The following is a 23990-nucleotide window of genomic DNA, read 5'->3' as shown; positions in this document are numbered from 1 at the left end:
GAAACAAGTCCTATTGACCTACGTGAACTCTTTACTGGATCAAGGCGCAGCCGTTCCCGTTCCAGAAGAAGAACGTGGAGAGGGCATGTATTCCCCTTTGTTTCTGGTTCAAAAGAAAAACGGCACATGGAGGCCGGTAATAGATTTGAGCCATCTCAATTCCTTCATTCGCAAAGAGAAGTTCAAGATGGAATCTCTGCTTACCATCCAGCAGTCCGTGTATCTGGGGGACTGGATGATATCAGTCGATTTGAAGGACGCTTACTTCCATGTTCCCGTGGCAAAGGAGTTTCAACAATACCTCCGCTTTGCAGTAGGCATTCAACATCTTCAATTTACATGTCTTCCCTTTGGGTTAACAACGTCCCCACGGGTCTTCTCCAAAGTTCTTTTGGCAGTTGTGGCCTTTCTCAGAGTCAAAGGTGTTCGTCTCCATCACTATCTCGACGACCTTCTTCTGCTATCCCAGAACAAAGATCAGCTCTTGGAGCACAAAGACCTAGTCATCTCCACTCTACAGGAGTTCGGGTGGCTTCTGAACTTAGAAAAGAGTCACCTAGATCCAACTCAGTCTCTTGTTTTCCTAGGGGCGCAGTTCAACACAGCAGAAGGTACTATCGCCCTTCCAGAAGAGAAGGTTGGAGTCATACGAGACAGGATTCATGCAGCCCTTGCAGCATCCCATCTCTCGGCTCTCCAATGTCTGAGGGTGATTGGCACAATGTCAGCCACCATTCCCATGGTAAAGTGGGCCCAGTGGCACACTCGTCCCTTTCAGAAGGGGTTTCTACAACAGTGGGACTTATCCAGCCAGACACAGCGCATATTCCTCACTCCAGCCATGAGGACGTCTCTTCTTTGGTGGCTACAGGGGAAGAACCTGCGCAACCACCATTCAATCATTCCCATCTCATGGGTCACGGTAACTTCAGATGCCAGCAACCGAGGATGGGGCGCTCACTGCCTTTCGGAGGTCGCTCAGGGCAGGTGGACGTTTCCATCACAGAGAGTCGTCTCCAATGTTCTGGAGCTAAGAGCGGCCTTCCAGGCGCTTCGGTCATTCCATCATCTGACAGCGAATGCCTCGGTCATGCTAAGGTTGGACAACACAACCGCGGTGGCTTACGTAAAGAAGCAAGGGGGAACTCGCAGCTGGTCCCTGTTACAGGAGACGGAGCCAATAATGAATTGGGCTCAGAAGAATTTGTCCAACCTTTCTGCAGTCTACATCCCAGGGGTGCAGAATGTTCAGGCGGACTTCCTATCGCGTGTCGAGTTGGACAACAACGAGTGGTCTCTACACCGGGAAGTATTCGATTGGCTCCTGACCTTAGGATTGTCCCTGGAAGTCGACTTGTTCGCTTCCCCGTGCAATCGGAAGCTTCCGAAATATTACTCAAGGTTCAGGGATCCCCAGGCATATGGGATAGATGCCCTCACAGAACATTGGAAGTTTCAGACAGCTTACGCCTTCCCTCCAGTTCCGGTGATCCTGCAATTCCTTCGGAGACTCAGGTCAGAGAAGGCGGAGATTCTCGCAGTGATTCCTTTCTGGCCCAACAGACCTTGGTTCCCTCTACTGCTGCTCCTCAGTTTTCAAGAGCCAGTTCCCCTGCCTCTCAGGTCGGATTTGCTATCTCAAGGCACAAGGTTACATCCATGCCCATCATGTCTGAACCTCAAGGTATGGTTTTTGAGAGGGAAAGGCTAGAAGCTCTTGGTTGTCCGGAAGAGGTCATCCCAACCCTTCTCAATTCCAGACACGGGAGTACAAATAGGGTATATGAGCGTATATGGTCCAAGTTTTCGGCCCATATGTCCACCAGAGAAAATTCTTGCAGTTCTCCAACAATACAAGACATACTAAGCTTTCTTCAAACAGGCCTTGATTTACCTCTAGCTATCAGTTCATTGAGAGTCCAAGTATCGGCTATTTCAGCCTTTACGGGTATTTCCTGGGCAAACCATGCACTGGTACAACAATTCTTCAAGGGAGCTACCAGGCTCAGACCCCAAAGAAAACCAAGGTTTCCTAAATGGGACCTCCCTTTAGTGCTGGATTTTCTCTCAAACCTTGGAAAGGATTCTACGGAGCCTCTGTCCATAAGGGATCTCACTCTTAAGACCATCTTCTTGGTAGCTATAACCTCAGCCAAGAGAGTTTCTGAGATTAGGAATCTAGGTTCGGAAGAACCCTTTCTGACTTTCTTTCCAGATAGGGCAGTATTGATTCCCATGTTGGGATCGCATCCCAAAGTAACCTCGGTCTTCCATGAGAATCAGGAAGTTGTGCTTCCCACTTTCAAAAACTAAGAGAGTCAGGATGTTCATCCTCTGGACGTAGGACACGCGCTTAAACAATATTTGGAAGTCACAGCTCCCTTTAGACAAACGAAATTTCTTTTTGTTCTCCCTCATGGCAAGAATAAAGGATTGCGAGCTTCGGCTAGATCTATCTCTACCTGGATCGTTCAGATCATTCAGAGGGCGTACAGAGCAAAGGGCTTGGCTCCTCCTGAGGCATTAACGGCTCATTCAACACGGAGTATTTCAACATCGTGGGCAGCTTCCCGCCATGTGGCGCCTGAAGTTATTTGCAGAGCGGCCTCTTGGTCTTCTATTAATACCTTTGTTTCTCATTACTGTGTAGAGCCAGCGGCTCTGTCTTCTGTTAATTTTGGTTTGCAAGTTTTGTCGGTTGACAATGCTAAATAAACTTTTGTTCTTTGCTCGACATTTTGCCCACCCGGGTGTGTTTGGCGAGTTATTTCCCACACGTATGCTGCCATGGAGCCTTTCAGGAAAACGGAAAATTTATATCAAATACTTACCGTAATTTTCCTTTCCTGATAGGCTCCATGGCAGCAGGAGTTCCCTCCCAAATGTCTGGAGTTGGCTAGTTACGGAACACTGATAGTAGCCGGGAGCAAAGATTTATGGGAGTTGGGTCCTATTGGGTAATCGTGGAGGCGGGGCTACCCGCACGTATGCTGCCATGGAGCCTATCAGGAAAGGAAAATTACGGTAAGTATTTGATATAAATTTTCCGTTTTTTTTACAGAATTTTCAGTCTTTTTTCTTTTATAGCGCAAAAAAAAAACCCAGCGGTGATTAAATAGCACCAAAAGAAAGTTCTATTTGTGTGTAAAAAGGACAAAAATGTCATTTACAAATTTTCAAAATGTGAGAGTGCTGAAAGCTGAAAATTGGTCTGGTTAGAGCCTTGTACACACGGTCGGAGAATCCATCGGAATGTGTCCTATCGGACCGTGCCGTCAGATAATCCAACTGTGTGTGGTATGCATCGGACTGATTCTGTCCGAATCTCCGTCGGACCCAATTTTCCATCATGTTGGAAATATTTCCCGACCAACTGGTTTGATCGGACATACTCCGATCATGTGTAGCGAATTTTGATCGAACCAAGTGCCACGCATGCTCAGATCAAATTCCTACATCAAAGCTATTGGCTACTAGCTTGAATGTAGTCCCATCGTAACGAAATTACATCATCACGTTCTGAAAGATCGGACTTTTCGAACAACTTTGTCTGACCGTGTGTATGCAACAGTTTCGGACACAATCTGTCGGACTAAATCCGACGGACAAAATCCGACAGATTTGGTTGGCAGAATCTCCGACCATGTGTACAGGGGCTAAGAAGGGGTTTAAGTGCCCAGTGGGTAAAAGGTTAAAGGTGAGTGCTGCGGAAAGAGGCTGATCTCAAGACATATTTCGATACCTACACTAGTTGCATTTCAAAATATGATAATAAATATAATGTAATAATTTTTTGTGAACACATAAATTAATTAAGTGTTTTTTTTTATCTGCTTAGAGCTCAGATTTAAATTCATGGAGATTTATTCTTTAAAATGATTTTCTACCCTATATGTTACTAGTATAGCCAGCCAGTTGTTTACATGTTTTTTTCAGATGACCCCGTACTGATGGATTTTGAAGTTTTCTATTTTGGCAGTGCTGATGGCCTGGTAGCTCCTGTGCTGCACCTGCATACACTGAGCGGTGAGGAGAAGTACAGTTTTGCACTGAAGCAATGCCCAGAGCTATGATGGAGCCAGTCATCCTTTTCTGAAGAAGTTAATGGACTGTTTTATGCATCTTCCCAGAGAAAGGAAAATATAATAATGTTTTCTGTATAATTAGTCCTGCATACTTGTCCTTGCCAAGTATCTTGCTAGTTTGTGTTTTCCGAACACCGGCAATGGTGCTATGAGACTGCTGATCACTGCTAGGAGCCTGCTTTAAAAAGTGAATTAGCTGAGGCAGTTAACTCTGCTTTTAATAGTCTAGCATTCTGAAGAGGAAAGTCAATATGCACCCATGAGTTTACTCAATAACAAAATACAAGGAGCAATATGTAAAGTGCAGTATACAGTGAGGGAAAAAAGTATTTGATCCCCTGCCCATTTTGTAAGTTTGCCCACTGACAAAGAAATGATCAGTCTATAATTTTAATGGTAATTTTAACAGTGAGAGACAGAATAACAACAAAAAAATCCAGAAAAACGCATTTCAAAAACGCTATAAATTGATTTGCATTTTATTGAGTGAAATAAGTATTTGATCCTCTATCAATCAGCAAGATTTCTGACTCCCAGGTGTCTTCTAAACAGGTAACAAGCTGACATTAGGAGCACTCTCTTAAAGGGAGTTCTCCTAATCTCAGCTTGTTACCTGTATAAAAGACACTTGTCCACAGATGCAATCAATCATATTCCAATCTCTCCACCTTGGCCAAGAACAAAGAGCTGTTCAAGGATGTCAAGGACAAGATTGTAGACCTGCACAAGGCTGGAATAGGCTACAAGACCATCGCCAAGCAGCTTGGTGAAAGGGGTGACAACAGTTGGTGCGATTATTCACAAATGGAAGAAACACAAAATAACTGTCAATCTCCCTCGGTCTGGAGCTCCATGCAAGATCTCACCTCGTGGAGTTTCAATGATCATGAGAATGGTGAGGAATCAGCCCAGAACTGCACAGGAGAATCATGTCAGTGATCACAAGGCAGATGGGACCATAGTCACCAAGAAAACAATTGGTAACACAATGCTGTGAAGGACTGAAATCCCCTGCTCAAGGAAGCACATGATTGACTCAGAGCAGAACTGTGTAAAGTGTTCAGATGAGACCAAAAATGAACTCCAAGAACACCATCCCCACCGTCAAACATGGAGGTGGAAACATTATGCTTTGGGGGAGTTTTTCTGCTAAGGGGACAGGACAACTTCACCGCATCAAAGGGACAATGGACAGGGCCATGTACCATCAATTCTTGGGTGAGAACCTCCTTTCCTCAGTCAGGGCATTGAAAATGGGTCATGGATGGGTATTCCAGCATAACAATGACCCAAAACACACTACCAAGGCAACAAAGTAGTGTCTCATGAAGAAGCACATTAAGGTCCTGGAGTGGCCTAAACCAGTCTCCAGACCTTAATCCCATAGAAAATATGTGTAGAGAACTGAAGGCTCAAGTAACCAAATGTTAGCCTTGAAACCTTAATGACTTGGAGACGATCTGCAAAGAGGAGTGGCACAAAATCCCTCCTGAGATGTGTGCAAACCTGGTGGCCAACTACAAGAAACATCTGTGATTGCCAATAAGGGTTTTGCCACCAAGTACTAAGTCATGTATTGCGAAGAGGTCAAATACTTATTTCACTCATTAAAATACAAATCAATTCATAACTATTTTGAAATGCGTTTTGGTCTGGATATTTTTGTTGTTATTCTGTCTCTCACTGTTAAAATAAACCTACCATTAAAATGATAGACTGATCATTTCTTTGTCAGTGGGCAAACGTACAAAATCAGCAGGGGATCAAATATTTTTTCCCTCAACGTACATAGTAGATATTTTGTACCAGTTTCGCATCAAGTGAATACTGATTGGTGCCAATTGACTACAACACTGTTCTCTATTGCACTGTAAAAAGCCAAAATATTTGTATATTATAGTAGTTGTAAACCCTTACATATACCCATTAAAGGGACTATCCTCAGTTGATACACAGAAAAGAAACAATTCCTACATGAGTTTTACCTATTTATCTGCAGTCTTCTCTTCTCTACATCAGTTTTAAGTCTGGAATGTATAAAGCTTGTCTGAGCTGTCAGAAAAAAAAAGGGGTGGGGAGCTGAAATCACACTCTGCAGAGCTCAGTGAGGAGAGCTATGAGCAGGGCCGTCTTTAAGGCAGGGCAAAGGGGGCAGCTGCCCTGGGCCCTGTCATTGTTGTGGGGCCCAAAACAGCTGCCTCATACTTGCCAACTATCCAGGTTTAAATTCCCTTGTCCCTTGAAGTTTTATTCCTGTTCTGTGTCCCAATATCTCAGTGTGAAGTGCTGGTACTAATGCTGCCCAGCTCTGTCCTATTGTTGTGTGCAGATGACTCACCTGCAGACCCTGTGTTTACAAGTAAATAACCGGCATTCATATGTAAATAGCGGTGACAATACTGAGTAAAAAGCTGTGGCTGGCAGCATTGATATGTAAATAAAGACATCATTCCTATGTATATCATGCTCCCCTGCTGTGAGGAGGTGATGTCCTGTAACCTCTAGCAACTAATCAGTGAGCCGTAATGTGTGCTGTAACCTCTAGCAACTAGTTAGTAAGCAGTAATGATATGCTGTAACTGCTGGCAACCAATCGCAATTGCTGCCTGATCTGATATGGAAAACTGATTTTAAGTCAAGCTGCTATTTATTGTATGTCTCAGAGTAGGTGGAGAGGGAAATGCCCAGGGTCCAATCTATATTAAAGACGGCCCTGGCTATGAGAGCTGGTTCTAGGGAAGGGACACATTCATCCTGTGGGCTGTATCTGAAGTTCTCACAGTGCTGATCTGTGCCCAGCCATGAATCATCCATCCATCCATGGCTCATACATGTTGTCCATACCTCCCAACCGTCACGGATTCGCGGGGACAGTCCCAGAATTTCAAGCAAATTCTGCTGTCACGCGTATCCAGACTGAGTCTGGCAACGGACTCCCCTAATCCCCCTGTGAGGTGTGTGCCGAGCGGCCGCTCCGTGCTGCTGCAGTCACGATCACTCCGGCACCCACTCTGACTCACCCGCCTGCCGACTCTCCCCTGCCCACTCACCGCCCACTAGCTCTATGCCGACCACTGACCCACCCGCCGGCTCTCCCCCACCCACTGATGCCCGCTGGCTCTCTCCTGCCTGCTGTATGGGATGTATGAGGAGGGAGGAGGAGGTGGGTTAGATCAGCTTCACCTTCTCCCCATGTCTCCTATATGAATGCAAATGTATGTAGGCATTGGACACACCCCCTGCCATACCCCCTAAAAGAAGAATTAACCAAAAAAAAAAGGTTAATTAAATCCACAAGTGCTTTATTTTACCACTACTATTCCTTTATATTGGCTTTTGAAACTTACAAATGCAGCGATTTAGATATTGGATGAAAGGGTTAGCACTGGGAAACACGTTTTGAAAGATAAAAAGTGCATTTTATATACAACTATATAGATCAGACCAAAATGAGGGACAAATGAGGGGGGAAAGAGGGACAGAGGGACATTTCTCCAAATCAGGGACAGTCCCTCGAAATCAGGGACAGTTGAGAGCTATACATTCATGAATGCACAGAAACAGAGTTTTTATAAAGAAATACATACTTGGAATCTGCTGAATCTTGTGCACCACCACAAAGGCATCTGACAGTCCCACTTTCACAGGGTGATTGGTGGAGCTTATCTCCATTACCGGTACCGGGATCTGCAAGACAAAGTTGCATTTGTGTTACAAAGTGCGGCTCTGGTGACCAGGATAACGGCTCATGATAATAGACATCAGCACAGTACAGTATCATCATAATCACTCTGCTTTATTGAAGGCACTCATGCATCTGGAAAACAAACAAATCAGATATTGTGTAGGCCTTCCTGCGGATCTCTGCTTTAATTGCCTGCATCCATTCATCCTGGTGACTAACTTCTGCTCTCTTCACACTGGCAAATTCCTATCACACATCTCCTATCTCAAATAGTTTGTTCTCACTGCATGCTGTATTTTACAATCTGTCTTTCCAGTAGTTCTGTTTTGGATCCACTGTGTCTTAGGCCTAGTACACATGGTTCAATGAAAACTGGCCGACATTTGGCCCATGTGTATGGTAGCTTTGTGCGCTTTGTTTCAAATCATTTGGTGGAGGGGGGATTATGGTGTGGGGTTGTTTTTCAGGGGTTGGGCTTGACCCCTTAGTTCCAGTGAAGGGAACTCTCAAGGCATCAGCAGACCAAGACATTTTGGACAATTTCATGCTCCCAACTTTGTGGGAACAGTTTGAGGATGGCCCCTTACTGTTCCAACATGACTGCACACCAGTGCACAAAGCAAGGTCCATAAAGATATGGATGAGTGAGTTTGGGGTGGAGGAACTTGGACTGGCCTGCACAGAGTTCTGACCTCAACCCGATAGAACACCTTTGGGATGAATTAGAGCGGAGAATGTGAGCCAGGCCTTCTTGTCCACATCGGTGCCTGACCTGACAAATGCGCTTCTGGAAGAATGGTCAAACATTCCCATAGACACACTCCTAAACCTTGTGAACAGCCTTCCCAGAGGAGTTGAAGTTGTTATACACTGTAGCTGCAAAGGGTGGGCCAACTCAATACTGAACACCAACGGACTAAAGCTGGCCATACATTATACAATTTTCTTATTCAATTTCCTTTAGATTTAGCTTCAACTATGTAGTGCAAGGGCCTGCCTGATTGCAGACAAATTGAAAGTGTTTAGGTTTGATATCATATTATATGGTTTTGGTAAAGCTAAAGGAAAATTGTACAAGAAAATTGGTTATTATATGGCCAACCCAAGACTGGGATGCCATTAAAGTTGATCTGCGTGTAAAGGCAGACATCCCAAAACTTTTGACAATATAGTGTATATATTAACCATAGAGAGCAACAAATGTGGCTTGCCTTAGGCCTCAGACATAGTGTTTGCCAAAAGTACTTATGTTACATAAAACAAACATTCCACTTGCACTAGTGAGACGTTATCAATTCCTCGCCTACAGCTAGAGGGGTGTGTGAGGGCTTTCTTTTAAATGTAAAAGCTTTAAAATGATTGTAAACATTGACCTTGTAAAACAAAGCGTTCAGTTTAAAATAGAAATGAAAGGCAAACATTTTTGTATAGATATAAAAATACATTATAAATACCCTTTTTCCCCATTTGTATAAGTGATCACATTCCCTCTGTGCTCAGCTGTATAAGAGCTAAGGGGATGAGAAGTAGCAGCACACTGAGCTTCTCAGCGAATGACTTTGCAGCGAGGGAATGCCAGGACAAGTTTGATCATTGGAGGAGAGCACACTGAGTTCTCAGCATAGCTAGATAACTGACCACGATGTGTTCTCCTGCTTAGTGTGGTCAGTTTTTAATAAGAAAGCAAGGGGACTAGCAGGCACACCAGGGATTTCACATAAAGGAAGCAATACAAAGAGAACAGGATAATTTGTTATACAAGTACATGGTACAGCCGGCACATATCAGGAATATGAAGTTTTGGGGTAACAAACACTTTAAAGATGAACTCTGGGCAGATATAAGATGCAAAAATTAATTCAGTACTGTAATCACTAATAAATCATGAAAGGAGAACTATGGGGTTGGAAAAAAAACACGCACATAATTATTTATTTCAATCAAACAGAGAATCCAAAAACAAATACTGTTAAAGGTGAGCCCCAGACAAACTGCTAAATACATACAGTAGATGAAACATATACAGTAGAAGGGAGCTCTTTTATCTGCCAAAGGATTTTTATTTCTTACTATCCAGTCCTGAAATGCCCACAGCTTTGCCACACAGCCTAGCCCTGTCTGGCACCTAATGGGACCTGATTTTTCCCATCTACATTTAAGTAACATCATGTCCTGCCCCCATTTTTTGATTGAACAGTGAAAGGAGAAGCAGCAAACTAATGAGCTATTTTTCAATGTTACTCTACTCTCCCCTATCAACATGTCCATTTGCCCCCCCCTTGTTACCAAATGAGCACTACAGCACAACTGATTGACTACTTGCACCACATCTCCTTATCCAAGTCTAATGCCCTGTACACACACGGAAATGGTCCGATCGGAATATGTTGTCGGAAAATCCGATCGTGTGGGGGCTCTATGTAACTTTTTCCATCGGAAATTCCAACTGAAAAAATTTGAGAGCTGGATCTAAAGTTTTCCGACAACAAACTCCGATTGTACTTTTTCTGATCGTTTTCAGAGAATTCCGACGGACAAAGTGCCACGCATGCTCAGATTAAATTACGAGACCAAAGCTATTGGCTACTGGCCTCTACATAGTCCAGTCGTACGCAACAAATGTCACCTCGTTCCGAACATTCGTTGCATCTACAAAAAATGTTTAACCTCTTCCCATCCCACATATAGTCAAATGACAGCCACAAGGTGGCTCTCTCATCCTGGGTGGGCGTCATATGACGTCCTCAGCTTCCCAGGCCACTAAGGGGCGTGCACGCGCCACCGCGTCACTCTGGAGCCAAAGAGCGTGCCCGGTTACTGCGATGTCCACAAGGCATCTACAATTGCCAGTCACAGAGCAGGGACGTGGATCGTGTGCACTGATCCACATCCTGTCAGGGGAGAGGAGACCAATCGCGTGTTCCCAGTATGGAGGAATGCCGATTGGTCACCTCCCCCAGTCATTCCCCTCCCCCCATAGTTAGAATCACTCCTTAGGTAACACATTTAACCCCTTGATCGCCCCCCTATGTTAACCCCTTCCCTGCCAGTGTCATTTATACAGTAATCAGTTCAATTTTATAGCAGTTTGCTGTATTAATGTGAATGTTCCCAAATAGTGTCAAAACTGTCCGATCTGTCCACCGCAATATCGCAGTCCTGACAAAAATCGCAGATCGCCACCATTACTAGTAAAAAGAAAAAAAATGGCATAAATCTATCCCCTATTTTGGAGGTGCTATAACTTTTGCGCAAACCAATCAATATACGCATATTGTGATGTTTTTTTTATTTTTTTACCAAAAATATGTAGATGAATACATATTGGCCTAAACTGAGGAAAAAATATGTTTTTTTTTTTGTTTTTTAAATTGGAATATTTATTATAGCAAAAAGTTAAAAAATATTGTGTTTTTTTCAAAATTGTCATTCTTTTTTTGTTTATAGAGCAAAAAATAAAAACAGCAGAGGTGATCAAATACCACCAAAAGAAAGCTCTATTTGTGGGGACAAAATGATCAAAATACCATATGAGTCCAGTGTTGTATAACCACGCAATTGTCATTCAAATTGTAACAGGGCTGAAAGCTGAGAATTGGCCTGGGCAGGAAGGGGGTGAAAATGCCTTGTATTGAAGTTTTAAATTTTAAATGATGTCAAATATGTGTGACCCGTGTGTCCTTCTGGTTTATTTTCGTGTTTCCGATCATGCGTGGTGTTTGTCGAACGACTTTTATCGGACGCATACTGTACTGATTACACGATTGTCGTAGGATGGGCTGTCATCCGACCAAAGTTTTCCCGTTTGTCCCTTTGGATTTGGTTGGGTGGACTGTCGTGATCGGCTGTCGAAAGCTGCGTACTAATGATCAGAATATCGAACGATCTGTCTGAAAACGACTTTTGTGGTCCGATAATCGGAAAGTGTGTATGGGGCATTAGGGTCAAAGCCAGGGTCACTATTTTTTTTTGGGTGGGGGGGGGGGGGGGGGCAGAATTTTTTTTTTTTTAATTAGTATCAGTTTCAGGTACAGTAGCGTGAGTGTCAGTGTGTTTTAGGTTGGATAAAAAAAGCAAAATGCACACTATTGTTTCTGGGCTATACTACGGGTACATACAGCACCTAACATACACATATGTGGTATCACTGCAATTGTTAGGAGCAGGGAAATTTATTTTAGGTTGTTCTTTGGTGATCGATTATAGTAGTACTAAGAAATATACAGCTAAATAAAAAAAAATTATAATTATACTATTTTGGACCAGTTTTTCTTTAATAATAAAAAGTCAGGAGATATCCATTACTATTTACTACCAAAAAAAAGCCCAATTTATCATAAAAAAACAAGGTATAATCCACCCTTAGATGCATACAGTAGTTGTGATGATATGTACGGTTTTACTAACAGATGTCAAAAGTCATAAAATTCAACTTAGGCATTTAGATCTGTTTTACCCTTAGGCACAAAGGGGTTAAATACCTTTCAACTTGCATATTTGTTATTTCATTTTGTGTTTTTCTCTGGTATTCTCCTTTAATGCAGGTCCCCTCCGACAATCATATGAGCCCTATTTGAGACTCACAATTTCATATTTTTGCATATTCTAGAGATAATAGATTTTTTTATGTTGTAGCTATTGGCTACTGGCCTCTACATAGTCCAGTCGTACGCAACAAATGTCACCTCGTTCCGAACATTCGTTGCATCTACAAAAAATGTTTAACCTCTTCCCATCCCACATATAGTCAAATGACAGCCACAAGGTGGCTCTCTCATCCTGGGTGGGCGTCATATGACGTCCTCAGCTTCCCAGGCCACTAAGGGGCGTGCACGCGCCACCGCGTCACTCTGGAGCCAAAGAGCGTGCCCGGTTACTGCGATGTCCACAAGGCATCTACAATTGCCAGTCACAGAGCAGGGACGTGGATCGTGTGCACTGATCCACATCCTGTCAGGGGAGAGGAGACCAATCGCGTGTTCCCAGTACGGAGGAATGCCGATTGGTCACCTCCCCCAGTCATTCCCCTCCCCCCATAGTTAGAATCACTCCTTAGGTAACACATTTAACCCCTTGATCGCCCCCCCCCTATGTTAACCCCTTCCCTGCCAGTGTCATTTATACAGTAATCAGTTCAATTTTATAGCAGTTTGCTGTATTAATGTGAATGTTCCCAAATAGTGTCAAAACTGTCCGATCTGTCCACCGCAATATCGCAGTCCTGACAAAAATCGCAGATCGCCACCATTACTAGTAAAAAGAAAAAAAATGGCATAAATCTATCCCCTATTTTGGAGGTGCTATAACTTTTGCGCAAACCAATCAATATACGCATATTGTGATGTTTTTTTTATTTTTTTACCAAAAATATGTAGATGAATACATATCGGCCTAAACTGAGGAAAAAATATGTTTTTTTTTTTGTTTTTTAAATTGGAATATTTATTATAGCAAAAAGTTAAAAAATATTGTGTTTTTTTCAAAATTGTCATTCTTTTTTTGTTTATAGAGCAAAAAATAAAAACAGCAGAGGTGATCAAATACCACCAAAAGAAAGCTCTATTTGTGGGGACAAAATGATCAAAATACCATATGAGTCCAGTGTTGTATAACCACGCAATTGTCATTCAAATTGTAACAGGGCTGAAAGCTGAGAATTGGCCTGGGCAGGAAGGGGGTGAAAATGCCTTGTATTGAAGTGGTTGATAATGATGTATTAATAAATATAGAGATTCAATAATCTGTGTTCTATATCTGCCTGGAGTTCAGCTTTAACCCCTTCACACTGACTTCACACAAATATGCAGCCCCAATAGATTGGGCTTTTTTTCCATGGGGCCACATGTTTGCGTACCTACCGTGCGGCGTGCTCCCTGCACTGACTGCGAGCCCTGGGCCCCATACTAATGATCGGGACTCGAAACTCGAGACTCCAGGTCACCTGATTACTGCGATAGCCCCTGATTGGCTATCACAGTGATCAGTCAATGTGAAGCCTGCCTTCATGTTTTCTTTTTCTGTGAATGAAGGAGACGGATACATTGTATCTCACTCTGTCCTTGCACAGAAAAAAAATGAATTAAATAATAATATTCATAAAAAAATAATGTAAAAAAAAAAATACAAAACAATACCTAGATCAAGGGTTGATCTAGGTTAGTGCCAGGGTTAGTGTTATGCCCCGCACACATGTTCCGATTATCGTAAGACAGATCGTTCACATTTTGTTGCATACAACTAAGATCGAATACAACAGTGCAAAATGTGTGTAAGATTTTTGTACGATTCTGGAAAAATCTTCCGTTGTGCGTAGCTACGTATTTTAAATGATGTCAAATATGTGTGACCCGTGTGTCCTTCTGGTTTATTTTCGTGTTTCCGATCATGCGTGGTGTTTGTCGAACGACTTTTATCGGACGCATACTGTACTGATTACACGATTGTCGTAGGATGGGCTGTCATCCGACCAAAGTTTTCCCGTTTGTCCCTTTGGATTTGGTTGGGTGGACTGTCGTGATCGGCTGTCGAAAGCTGCGTACTAATGATCAGAATATCGAACGATCTGTCTGAAAGCGACTTTTGTGGTCCGATAATCGGAAAGTGTGTATGGGGCATTAGGGTCAAAGCCAGGGTCACTATTTTTTTTTGGGTGGGGGGGGGGGGGGCAGAATTATTTTTTTTTTAATTAGTATCAGTTTCAGGTACAGTAGCGTGAGTGTCAGTGTGTTTTAGGTTGGATAAAAAAAGCAAAATGCACACTATTGTTTCTGGGCTATACTACGGGTACATACAGCACCTAACATACACATATGTGGTATCACTGCAATTGTTAGGAGCAGGGAAATTTATTTTAGGTTGTTCTTTGGTGATCGATTATAGTAGTACTAAGAAATATACAGCTAAATAAAAAAAAATTATAATTATACTATTTTGGACCAGTTTTTCTTTAATAATAAAAAGTCAGGAGATATCCATTACTATTTACTACCAAATGAAAGGCCAATTTATCATAAAAAAAACAAGGTATAATCCACCCTTAGATGCATACAGTAGTTGTGATGATATGTACGGTTTTACTAACAGATGTCAAAAGTCATAAAATTCAACTTAGGCATTTAGATCTGTTTTACCCTTAGGCACAAAGGGGTTAAATACCTTTCAACTTGCATATTTGTTATTTCATTTTGTGTTTTTCTCTGGTATTCTCCTTTAATGCAGGTCCCCTCCGACAATCATATGAGCCCTATTTGAGACTCACAATTTCATATTTTTGCATATTCTAGAGATAATAGATTTTTTTATGTTGTGTATTTGATTGTTATATTAATTTATGAAGAGTAATGCAAACAAAGCACAAGCACCCCATTTATACTCACTAATAAAGAATGCAACTAGAGTTAAAAGAGGAAAAAAAGGATAAAGCACATTTTTTTGAGAATTTTTATTCACATTTTCCCGTATAAGTAGCAATCTTGTTTTCTGACCTTGAAAGCATTGCATTTGAAGTTAAATGACTACTTAATAGATTTGGAGGAAAAAAGAATGACTCAATTAATACATATCACACAGCCTCCGAGCACTCATAGTAATTTTCTGTTCTTGGATAGATAAATGAACTTTTAATTAAAAAGCAAAATAAAAGAACAAAACAGAGTCTCTCCTAATCTGTTTATTTTGTATCCAGAAGATTCTAAAAAAACGGGAAGGAAAAAACCATCATGACAAGTATTCAATAGCATGTGCTGTTTCCAATTCTGGAACCCCAAATCTTTACAAAAACAAGATTATTATAGATTCAATTTCTGGAACGTCAAAATGTAAAAAAAAATATATATAAATATGGTTTGAAGGACACAGGAGCTTCATTACATAGTGAGTTATATAGGCACCTTCGGTGATTGGACACTGGCTAACCCCAATTAAGGAGAATTCCACCCCTATATAACCCCTCCTATATCGGAGGTACCTCTGTTTTGTAGCAAAGCAATAAGAAACCACGTAAAACCCAAGAAGGGCGGGAGCTCTGTGTCCCGTGATGTACTCTCAAGAAAAGGATTTTACAGGTAAGCTGTATATAAAAATCCTATTTTCTTGATCATACATCATGGGACACAGGAGCTTCATTACATAGCTCAGTTTGAGGGGAGGGAGACACAGATCAGAATAATAGACCGCCATGGACCAGAGGAACTAAACTGCAGCCTGCAGTACACTGCGCCCAAAGGCGATATCCTCTTGCCCTCTGACATCCACCTGATAAAATCTGGTGAATGTGTGGACTGATGACCAAGTCGCAGCCTTACAGATCTGAGCCAGGGAGGCCTGGTGATGCACTGCCCAAGAAGCACTTACAGCCCTAGTTGAGTGCCCTTTCACTTGAAAAGGAGGAATCTTCCCCTTTACACTATAGGCCTGAAGAATAACTTGTCTAATCCATCTTGAAAGAGTGGATTTTCATGCCGCCTGTCCCCTTTTAGGGCCTTCTGGCAAAATAAATAAAGAATCAGTCTTTCTTATCTGAGCAGTCGTCTGGAGATAGATACTGATTGCCCTTACCGCATCTAGAGTGTGCAAAGACTCCTCGTCTGCGGACTGTGGATCTGGAAAAAAGGATGGTAGGATTACATCTTGATTCAAATGGAATCCCGAAACCACCTTAGGTAGAAAGGACCTATTAGGACGGATCACTACTCGGTCCTTATGAATAATTAGATAAGGTTCCTTGCTTGAAAGAGCTGCCAAAAAGACAAATTTTTCAGTCAAAAGAACTAATGAAGCCTGATGCAATGGTCAAATGGTTGTCCCTGCAATGCCGAGAGAACCAAATTCAGAGCCCATGGGCATACCGGAGGTTTGACTGGCGGCTTTAACCGCATGGCCCCCTGAATGAAAGCCCGGACAGGAGAATGTGATGCAAGTGGCTTCTGGAAAAACACTGACAAGGCCGAAATCTGAACCTTGATAGTGCTTACTGCCAAAATTATTTCTAGGCCTGACTGGAGGAAGGCCAGGATCCTGCTAACAACATACTTTCTAGGATGCCATCCCCTGGGTTCACACCAGGAAACATATGCCTTCCAGATTTTGTAGTAAATAAGCCTGGAGGCTGGCTTTCTGGCATTGACCAGAGTAGAAAGGACTGACTCCGAGAGTCCACGGTCTTTCAGAATGTGGGTCTCATCAGCCAAACCGTTAAATTCAGACTGTGTAAAGCAGGATGGTAGATTGGACCCTTTGAGAGCAGATCTGTCCGGAGAGGAAGGATCCAAGGCATGCCTACTGCCATTTTCATGATCTCTGCGTACCAAGGTCGCCTGGGCCAAGCCGGGGCTACCAATAGAACCGACTTTGTTTCCCTCTTGACTCTTCCCAGGAACCGCGACAGAAGCGGGTATGGCTTCCTGTTGAATCTGGACACAAAAAATCTACATCTGGAGTGCCCCATTTGTGACATATGGTTTGAAATATGGTTTGAAATTGTGACATATGGTTTGAAATTTTCCCTAACAGTCTCATACACAGCCGAATGGGGGAAGTCCTTCTGCTCAGTATTAGGTGAACCAGAACCCCTATAGCCATGGCCTTTGGCCTTGGTAGAAACACACTGCCTTGAGCGGTGTCTATGATCATGCCCAGATACGCCAACCTGGTAGCAGGCTGCAGGGAGGACTTTTCTAGGTTTATAATCCAACCTAGGTTTTTCAGGTGTTCTAATGTTTTGATAACACTGTGGTTCAAGAGCACTACTGTCTGCTCTATGAGTAGCAAATCGTCTAGATAAGCTATCACGATTATGCCCTGAGCTCTTAGGTTTGCCAAGAGAGGGTCTAGAATTTTTGTGAAGACTCGAGGAGCTGTAGCGAGACCAAAAGGCAGGGCCACAAATTGAAAATGATCTACCGCGAACCTCAGATATTTTTGGTGTGCGGATAATATTGGCACATGAAGATATGCATCCTTGATATTTATTGATGCCATAAACTCTCCCCCATGCAGGGAAGAGACCACAGAACGTATTGACTGCATTCGGAAAGACCGAATGTGCAAAAACTGGTTCAAATCCTTTAGATCCAGGACAGGTCTGACATCTCCATTTGTCTTTGGAACGGTGAAGAGATTTGAGTAAAACCCTGAACCTTGTTCTTTTGGGTCCACTTCCACTATCACTCCCTGGGATAGTAAGCGATCTAAGGCCAGAAGTAGCGGTCTTTGCTTTACTGGATCCTTGGGGATCCCTGACCTTAGGAAGTGAGATGGTGAAATCTCCTGGAACTCTAGTTTGTAACCCAGAGATATTGAGGAGGTTACCCATTTGTCCCGAATCCCTTCCCACCAGGCTTATGCAAACTGCAGGAGCCTTCTCCCCACTCGGCCGAGTGGGGGTGCCCCTTCACAAGGAAGCTTTTGGGCTCTGCTTGGCAGGCTTTCGCCCCCAAGTCTTTTTCTGCCCCTGGGCGTGACCTTGGGCCTTTCCTCTAGAGGGAGGTTGGGAAGGCCGTCGCCACTGCTTAGAGCTTGATGCTCCGGGAGAAATAGAATGCCTGAATGATGGACGTTTGTTCTTTTTGATTGGTAGGAGAGTAGATTTACCTCCTGTAATCTTTTAGACAAATTTATCCAAGTCCCCTCCAAATAAGCATTCCCCTTTAAACGGGAACCCAGTCAAATATTTTTTACATGACAGCTCAGCTGCCCAATTTTTGAGCCACAGGGCCCTTCGCATGTGTACCAACAGGAGAGACAAACGAGATGCTTGTTGGACAGAATCCAAAATCGCATCAATCATGAAACACAGAATTTGAGGAAGTTCTGCATAATTCTCCACTTCCTCACTGGGAACGAGGCCAAGCATCTGCTTAACCTGTTCCTTGAGGAACTGACACAACCCCACAGTTGCGACTGTAGGTTGCACTACAGCGCCAGCCATGGAAAAGGAGGCTTTCAATAACGTTTCCAGCTTCTTATCAGTTGGATCTTTAAATACCTGAGCATTATCCAAAGGACAGGTCAGGTTTTTATTCACACAAGAAACAGCCGCATCGACAGATGGGACCCCCCATTTCTTGATGAAACTTTCTTCCAGAGGATAAAGCATTGAAAACCTTTTAGGAGGAGAAAACAGTTTATTGGGATGCCCCCAATCCTCATACAACAATTCATCCATGGGAGAAACAGAGGATGTAGCGGCCTCAGCAGCGGGCATTCTGAAAGTGGTACACACCAATTCATTGTAATATTGAACCTGGTTTTTGAGTGCCTGAGAGGAGGAGACTCTTCCCTCTTCCTCTGATTCATCCGACTGCTCTTGATCCCTATGCCATTATAGGGATCTCTCCTCATTGTCAGAGGTATCATCTCAAAGAGGAATTTCAGCAGAGGGAGGAGATCTACCCCTTTTTCTGCTATCTTTCAGGGAAGCTGAAATAAAATTCATAATTCTCCTTTCAAAACCCTCCAATGTAGCCTTAAGGGAGTCTTCAGTGACATACGCTGGGGCTGAAATATTAGGAGAGGCTGCAAAACCTGACAGGGGCACTGACTCATCCTGTGAGGCTAGCTCCAGTCTTGCGGGGGGGATGGTAACCTACAGGCATCTTTAGGACCCCTGGACCTAGGCGTGATTTTCCAGTGCCCTTGTTACCTCCCCCTGAGACCCTCTTACAAGGAGACATAGTCCTAAGCTACAAAGCAGAGGTACTAGTACAAAGTGCAATCACTGTTGTGGTACAAGTCTCACAATAAATATATATGCTTAAACTGCACAACCTGATGCTGAGTAGGTGTCTTAGGTTTGCCTGGATTCAACCCCTTAGGATGCTTACTGCCCATAGCTCTGTGTCATCCGCTTACAGATCCCTGGCGTTCTGGGCTCTTTAAATTTGCCGCTTTGGCGCCTGCGCAGTCGTGCATGGCCCGCAACCACACCCCCCCTTCGTTTTACTATAGAAGCGCACCCAGCATGCGTGCAGGTGCACGAGGACTGCCGGCGTCCGAGGGGGAGGAAGAGGACCACCTGCTGAGCTGCGCGGGACCCCCAGAGTACGTGGGACCTCTCTTTTACCTTTTTTGTGTCAGAGCCTGCAGCGGAGGATGTGAGCCATCCGGAGACTGGCTTCACTGAGCGTGTATCCTGGAAATCCGTGTATCCTGGTAAGTATACACCAGGCTGCTCTTTACTCCCTCTAGTGGCGGAAACCAGGTAAGACATACAACTACTCATATGAAGAAATCCATAATATATGATTTATATAGGATTAACTTCTCTTACCTGTCCCAGCCGCAGGAACTGCTGAAACAGACAGATTCCAACCTTCACCCATCATGGCGGGCAGAGTTGTGCCAACCTTCAGGATTTATTGGGTTCCTTCTCAGAAACTTTTGTGCCACTGTTTAAATAGTACACCGAGTCTGGTTTTCCCAGAGCCCAATCTTCCAAAGGAGAGGACTTACAGGCAAAACCTTGTTTCTTCAGATGATGAGGCCCGGGTACCATATCATCTTGGGAGTCAAAATATCGGCCCGAGATATGGATCCGGTTATCATAGCCCTTATACCCCTCGCAGGGACCTGTATAGAGCTTTCTCCATAGCACATGTTTTACGTGACCAAGAACCTTAGACAATGGCGAAAATATGGGAGGGGTTATATAGGGGAGGAATTCTCCTTAATTGGGGTTAGCCAGTGTCCAATCACCGAAGGTGCCTATATAACCCACTATGTAATGAAGCTCCTGTGTCCCGTGATGTATGATCAAGAAATATAGTATATACAATTGCGACACAAGTCATATTGTAATTGAATGCTATTAAAAATTACCTTTCCTTTTCAATCTGCAGCACTCTAATTTTTTGTAAATGCAATGCAATATGGCTACCTAGAGGAGTTCTGTACACAGAATGTATACGGAAAACCCCCCAAAAACTAATTTCCTGCTTTTGTGATTGGCTCACTGATTTTCCCGCAAGTCTACACTAAGATACAAATCAGATTTTTGGCATCCCCTGCAATAATATGTAGCAGGGCACAGGGGCGTACCAACGGTGGGGCGGGGGGTGCGGTCCGCCCCGGGTGACACACATTAGGGGGGGTGTCAGTGGCGTATCTAATGGGGGTGCAGTCCACACCCGGGTCGGGTGACACCACTTACAGAGGGTGGGGAGAGCCCTGGCAGCTCTCTATGGCCGTTTTTTTTTTCCAGCCAGATCACCCCCGTGCTGCGGCAGCAATGGTCTGGTCTTACTCTTTGCTTTCCTCCTTGCTCCTCCCACCACTGGTGCGCTTCCGAGCTAAACCTGTTACTATTCTCCGCCCGAGCGGTGCAGCTGCTACCGCACACTGTTTTCCAGACCTTGCTAGCTGCTGCCCTGGTGTACTTGAAGCTGAGCCAGCTGCCCTCCCTGCCAGTGTCCTCCGAGGTGAGCTTGTGATAAGGGGGTGTGGGTTGGCATGGTGGTCGCTGCCCTCAGCTGGTGTGCTGTGAGAAGAGGGTGGGGTGTTTGTTTCTGCCTCCCTGACCTGGTCTAATAAGGGGGAAGGGGGATGCTGCTGTGTCCACCACTGACTAATGTGCTACCTCACTGCTTTTAGTTTAAAGGGTGATTCAGTGATTGGAGTGCAATCATTTTCAATAAAATTTTACCTGAGTGTCATTTTTTGATTGGACTTTACTTGCATGCTGTTCCATATTTTGCTTGTTGTTTTTCCAATGCGGCTTTAGAAATGCCTTCTGGATTCCTGTGCAACTCCATGCGGTGCAATTTTCAACTCATTCATTTAACTGGGATGAAATCACATTGAATCGCACAAAAATGTAATGCACACACTACTTTTTCAAAAGCGTACTGCACCAAATTGCATGATACTATGGCACCATGAAATCTGGAGCAGGCAAAAGCACTGCCATTGTGATCTGTGATAAAGGTGTCCTTAGAAAAATATATATATACATCTGCAGGAGATCACGTACTCAGTGCGTTTTGAACGCAGTGTGGGAAACGCATACAGAACATGGATTTCCTGCACCACCTTCTGGTATAAATGAGCTCTTAAAGTGGTACTAAAGGTTTGTTGTTCAGAGTGACCCTGAACCTCGTCTTCTGGGGTCCCTCAGTGGCTCTCGTGGTTCCTCCCCGAATTAGATAACGCCCTAGGAGAAGCGCTCTCACGTGGGGGTTATTTTACTGACTCACTCCTGATTCATTCATTTGGCGTCCACATACGCCAAGTTTATGACTTGTCCCCACTCCCCAGCACCCACATCATTGGATTTGATTGACAGCAGCGGGAGACAATGGCTGTGCTGCTATCAATCTATCCAATCAAAGCAGGACTCTGTGGAGAGGAGGACAGCGCGTCCCCGCCGAGGAGATGAAGGGGCTCAGGTAAGTAAAAGGGGGATTGGGGGGCCGGTGACTGACGGGTGTGTTGTTTTTTTTTCACCTTAATGCATAGGATGCATTAAAGTGAAAAACCGCAAAGGTTTAAAACCCCTTTAAATATTTCAAATCAGATATCACTCATAAATTTTAACAGTATTTATTTTAGTAGTTCCAATGCTCCCAAAATTTTATTTTATTTCTGTTCTACAGATGCATAATAGGCTGTAAATGTAATTTTTTTTTTGCAGCAATGCAGAGCAGGAGTAAAATAAGCCCATTTGTTAATAACCCCAAGCAATGATGTCAGTGGATGTTATAATTACCCCCACAGTATTGGTGTCAATGGGGGCTATGCAATGTAAGACCCCTTTCGCACTGAAAGAGCCACTTCTGCGTCTCCAATGTGAAAGTCCCGAGGGCTTTCACACTGGAACGGTGCGCTGGCAGGGCAGTCCTGCTAGCAGCATCTTTGGAGTGATGTACACACCACTCCTGCCCATTAAAATCAATGGGGCATAGTTGTAGCAGCGTTTTGCAGTGGTTTTAACCCTTTCTCGGCTGCTAGTGGGGGGGTAAAAGCACCCCGCTAGTGGCCGAAAAGCGCCGCTAAAAATATCGGCATTTTACTGCCGACGCACCCTCCACCCCAGTGTGAAAGGGGCCTAAAGGGGTCCAGAGGTGTGGGGGCTGTGTAATGTGAAGGGGGTCCAGAGGTACGGGCTATGTAATGTATAGGGGGTCTTCCTACATTTTACCAGCAGTTATGGATGCAGTGCTGTAGATTTCTTAGGTTGCATATTTTTTTCTGCATTTTCTGAAAATGCACCAAAATTTTCCATCTTTGGCGCATTTTCAGAAAACAGGAAAATATATATTTTTTTGGGGGGTGACACCATGTTTTACTGCACCAGGTGACACCAGCCCTAGTAATGCCACTGGCAGCAGCACAGGCCACAGAGCATGGAGGTGCTACACATGACGTAATTTTATGTCAATGTGCGGTGTGCCGACTGCCCACCTGGGGGGGGGGGGTGCCAGATATAGGATCCGCCCCGGGTGCCAAATAGTCTAGGTACGCCCCTGGCAGGGCATACAGGATATCCCTGCCTCTCATTATATCATTTTTAAAATTCTTGTTTGCTCTTTCTATTGAAAATCTCTATTCTCTTTCCTTTCCATTCTGCCAGTGGTTCTAGATTTATGGTACATGATATTTTGCATACTGTGATACTGTTAGAATTTTATATAAACAATGGTTATCCAGACACTTTGATATTGAACCAACATAGTTAATACTATCTAATGGATTAATCTAAATTTTGTATTTTTAGATGAATATAATTCTTTATCCCCTCTTTATCCTTCAATTATATTCCTCGGTCTTGGATTGGATCCTTGTGAATAGGGGCCAATACTCCCCATGTTCGACTCCCGGTTGTTTTTGGAGGTCTATTTCTCTTGAGAGAGTGTGTAATTCCCCACCCTCTTGTTTTCTGTGTTAGATCCACTAGATGGCGCACACAGATATCAGACTTGTGGATGGGCCGACGTTTTTTTTTTTTTTGTGTATCACAGTTACAAGTCGTCGTGCAGTACTGTGCAGGTCCACATGCACAGTCTGGAGTCCTATCCGCTGATGCCATGTTGCGGCACCTCGGCGCATGCTAATGATATCTTAACGAATAGGAGTCAGGTGTATCTTATGGTTTTTAAGGGGAACTGATTTTTCAGATGTTCCCTGTGGCAGTTTGCATGGCGGTGGAGAGACATTCAGTGGAGCTGATGGACTGGTATGTGTCTTGTTATATGCGCTGGTATGATACTTATGTTGTGTCCCTGTAT

General features: G+C 43.7%; 1 protein-coding gene across 1 annotated transcript in view; it reads right to left on the bottom strand.

Moving 5' to 3' along the window:
* The window catches only part of PLXDC2 (plexin domain containing 2), an 811301-nt gene that overhangs the window by 193378 nt on the left and 593933 nt on the right, over positions 1-23990 (bottom strand). Inside the window, exon 7 of the mRNA XM_077490934.1 lies at positions 7673-7772. Within this exon, the coding sequence (XP_077347060.1) occupies positions 7673-7772 (100 nt within the window). The remainder of the gene's footprint in view (positions 1-7672; positions 7773-23990) is intronic.

This window comes from Lithobates pipiens, unplaced genomic scaffold (assembly GCF_037356315.1).
Source record: "Lithobates pipiens isolate NorthernLeopardFrog02 unplaced genomic scaffold, aLitPip1_a1.2 Scaffold_19, whole genome shotgun sequence".
NCBI classification, from domain to species: Eukaryota; Metazoa; Chordata; class Amphibia; order Anura; family Ranidae; genus Lithobates; species Lithobates pipiens.
This window is presented reverse-complemented; position numbering and strand designations above follow the sequence as displayed.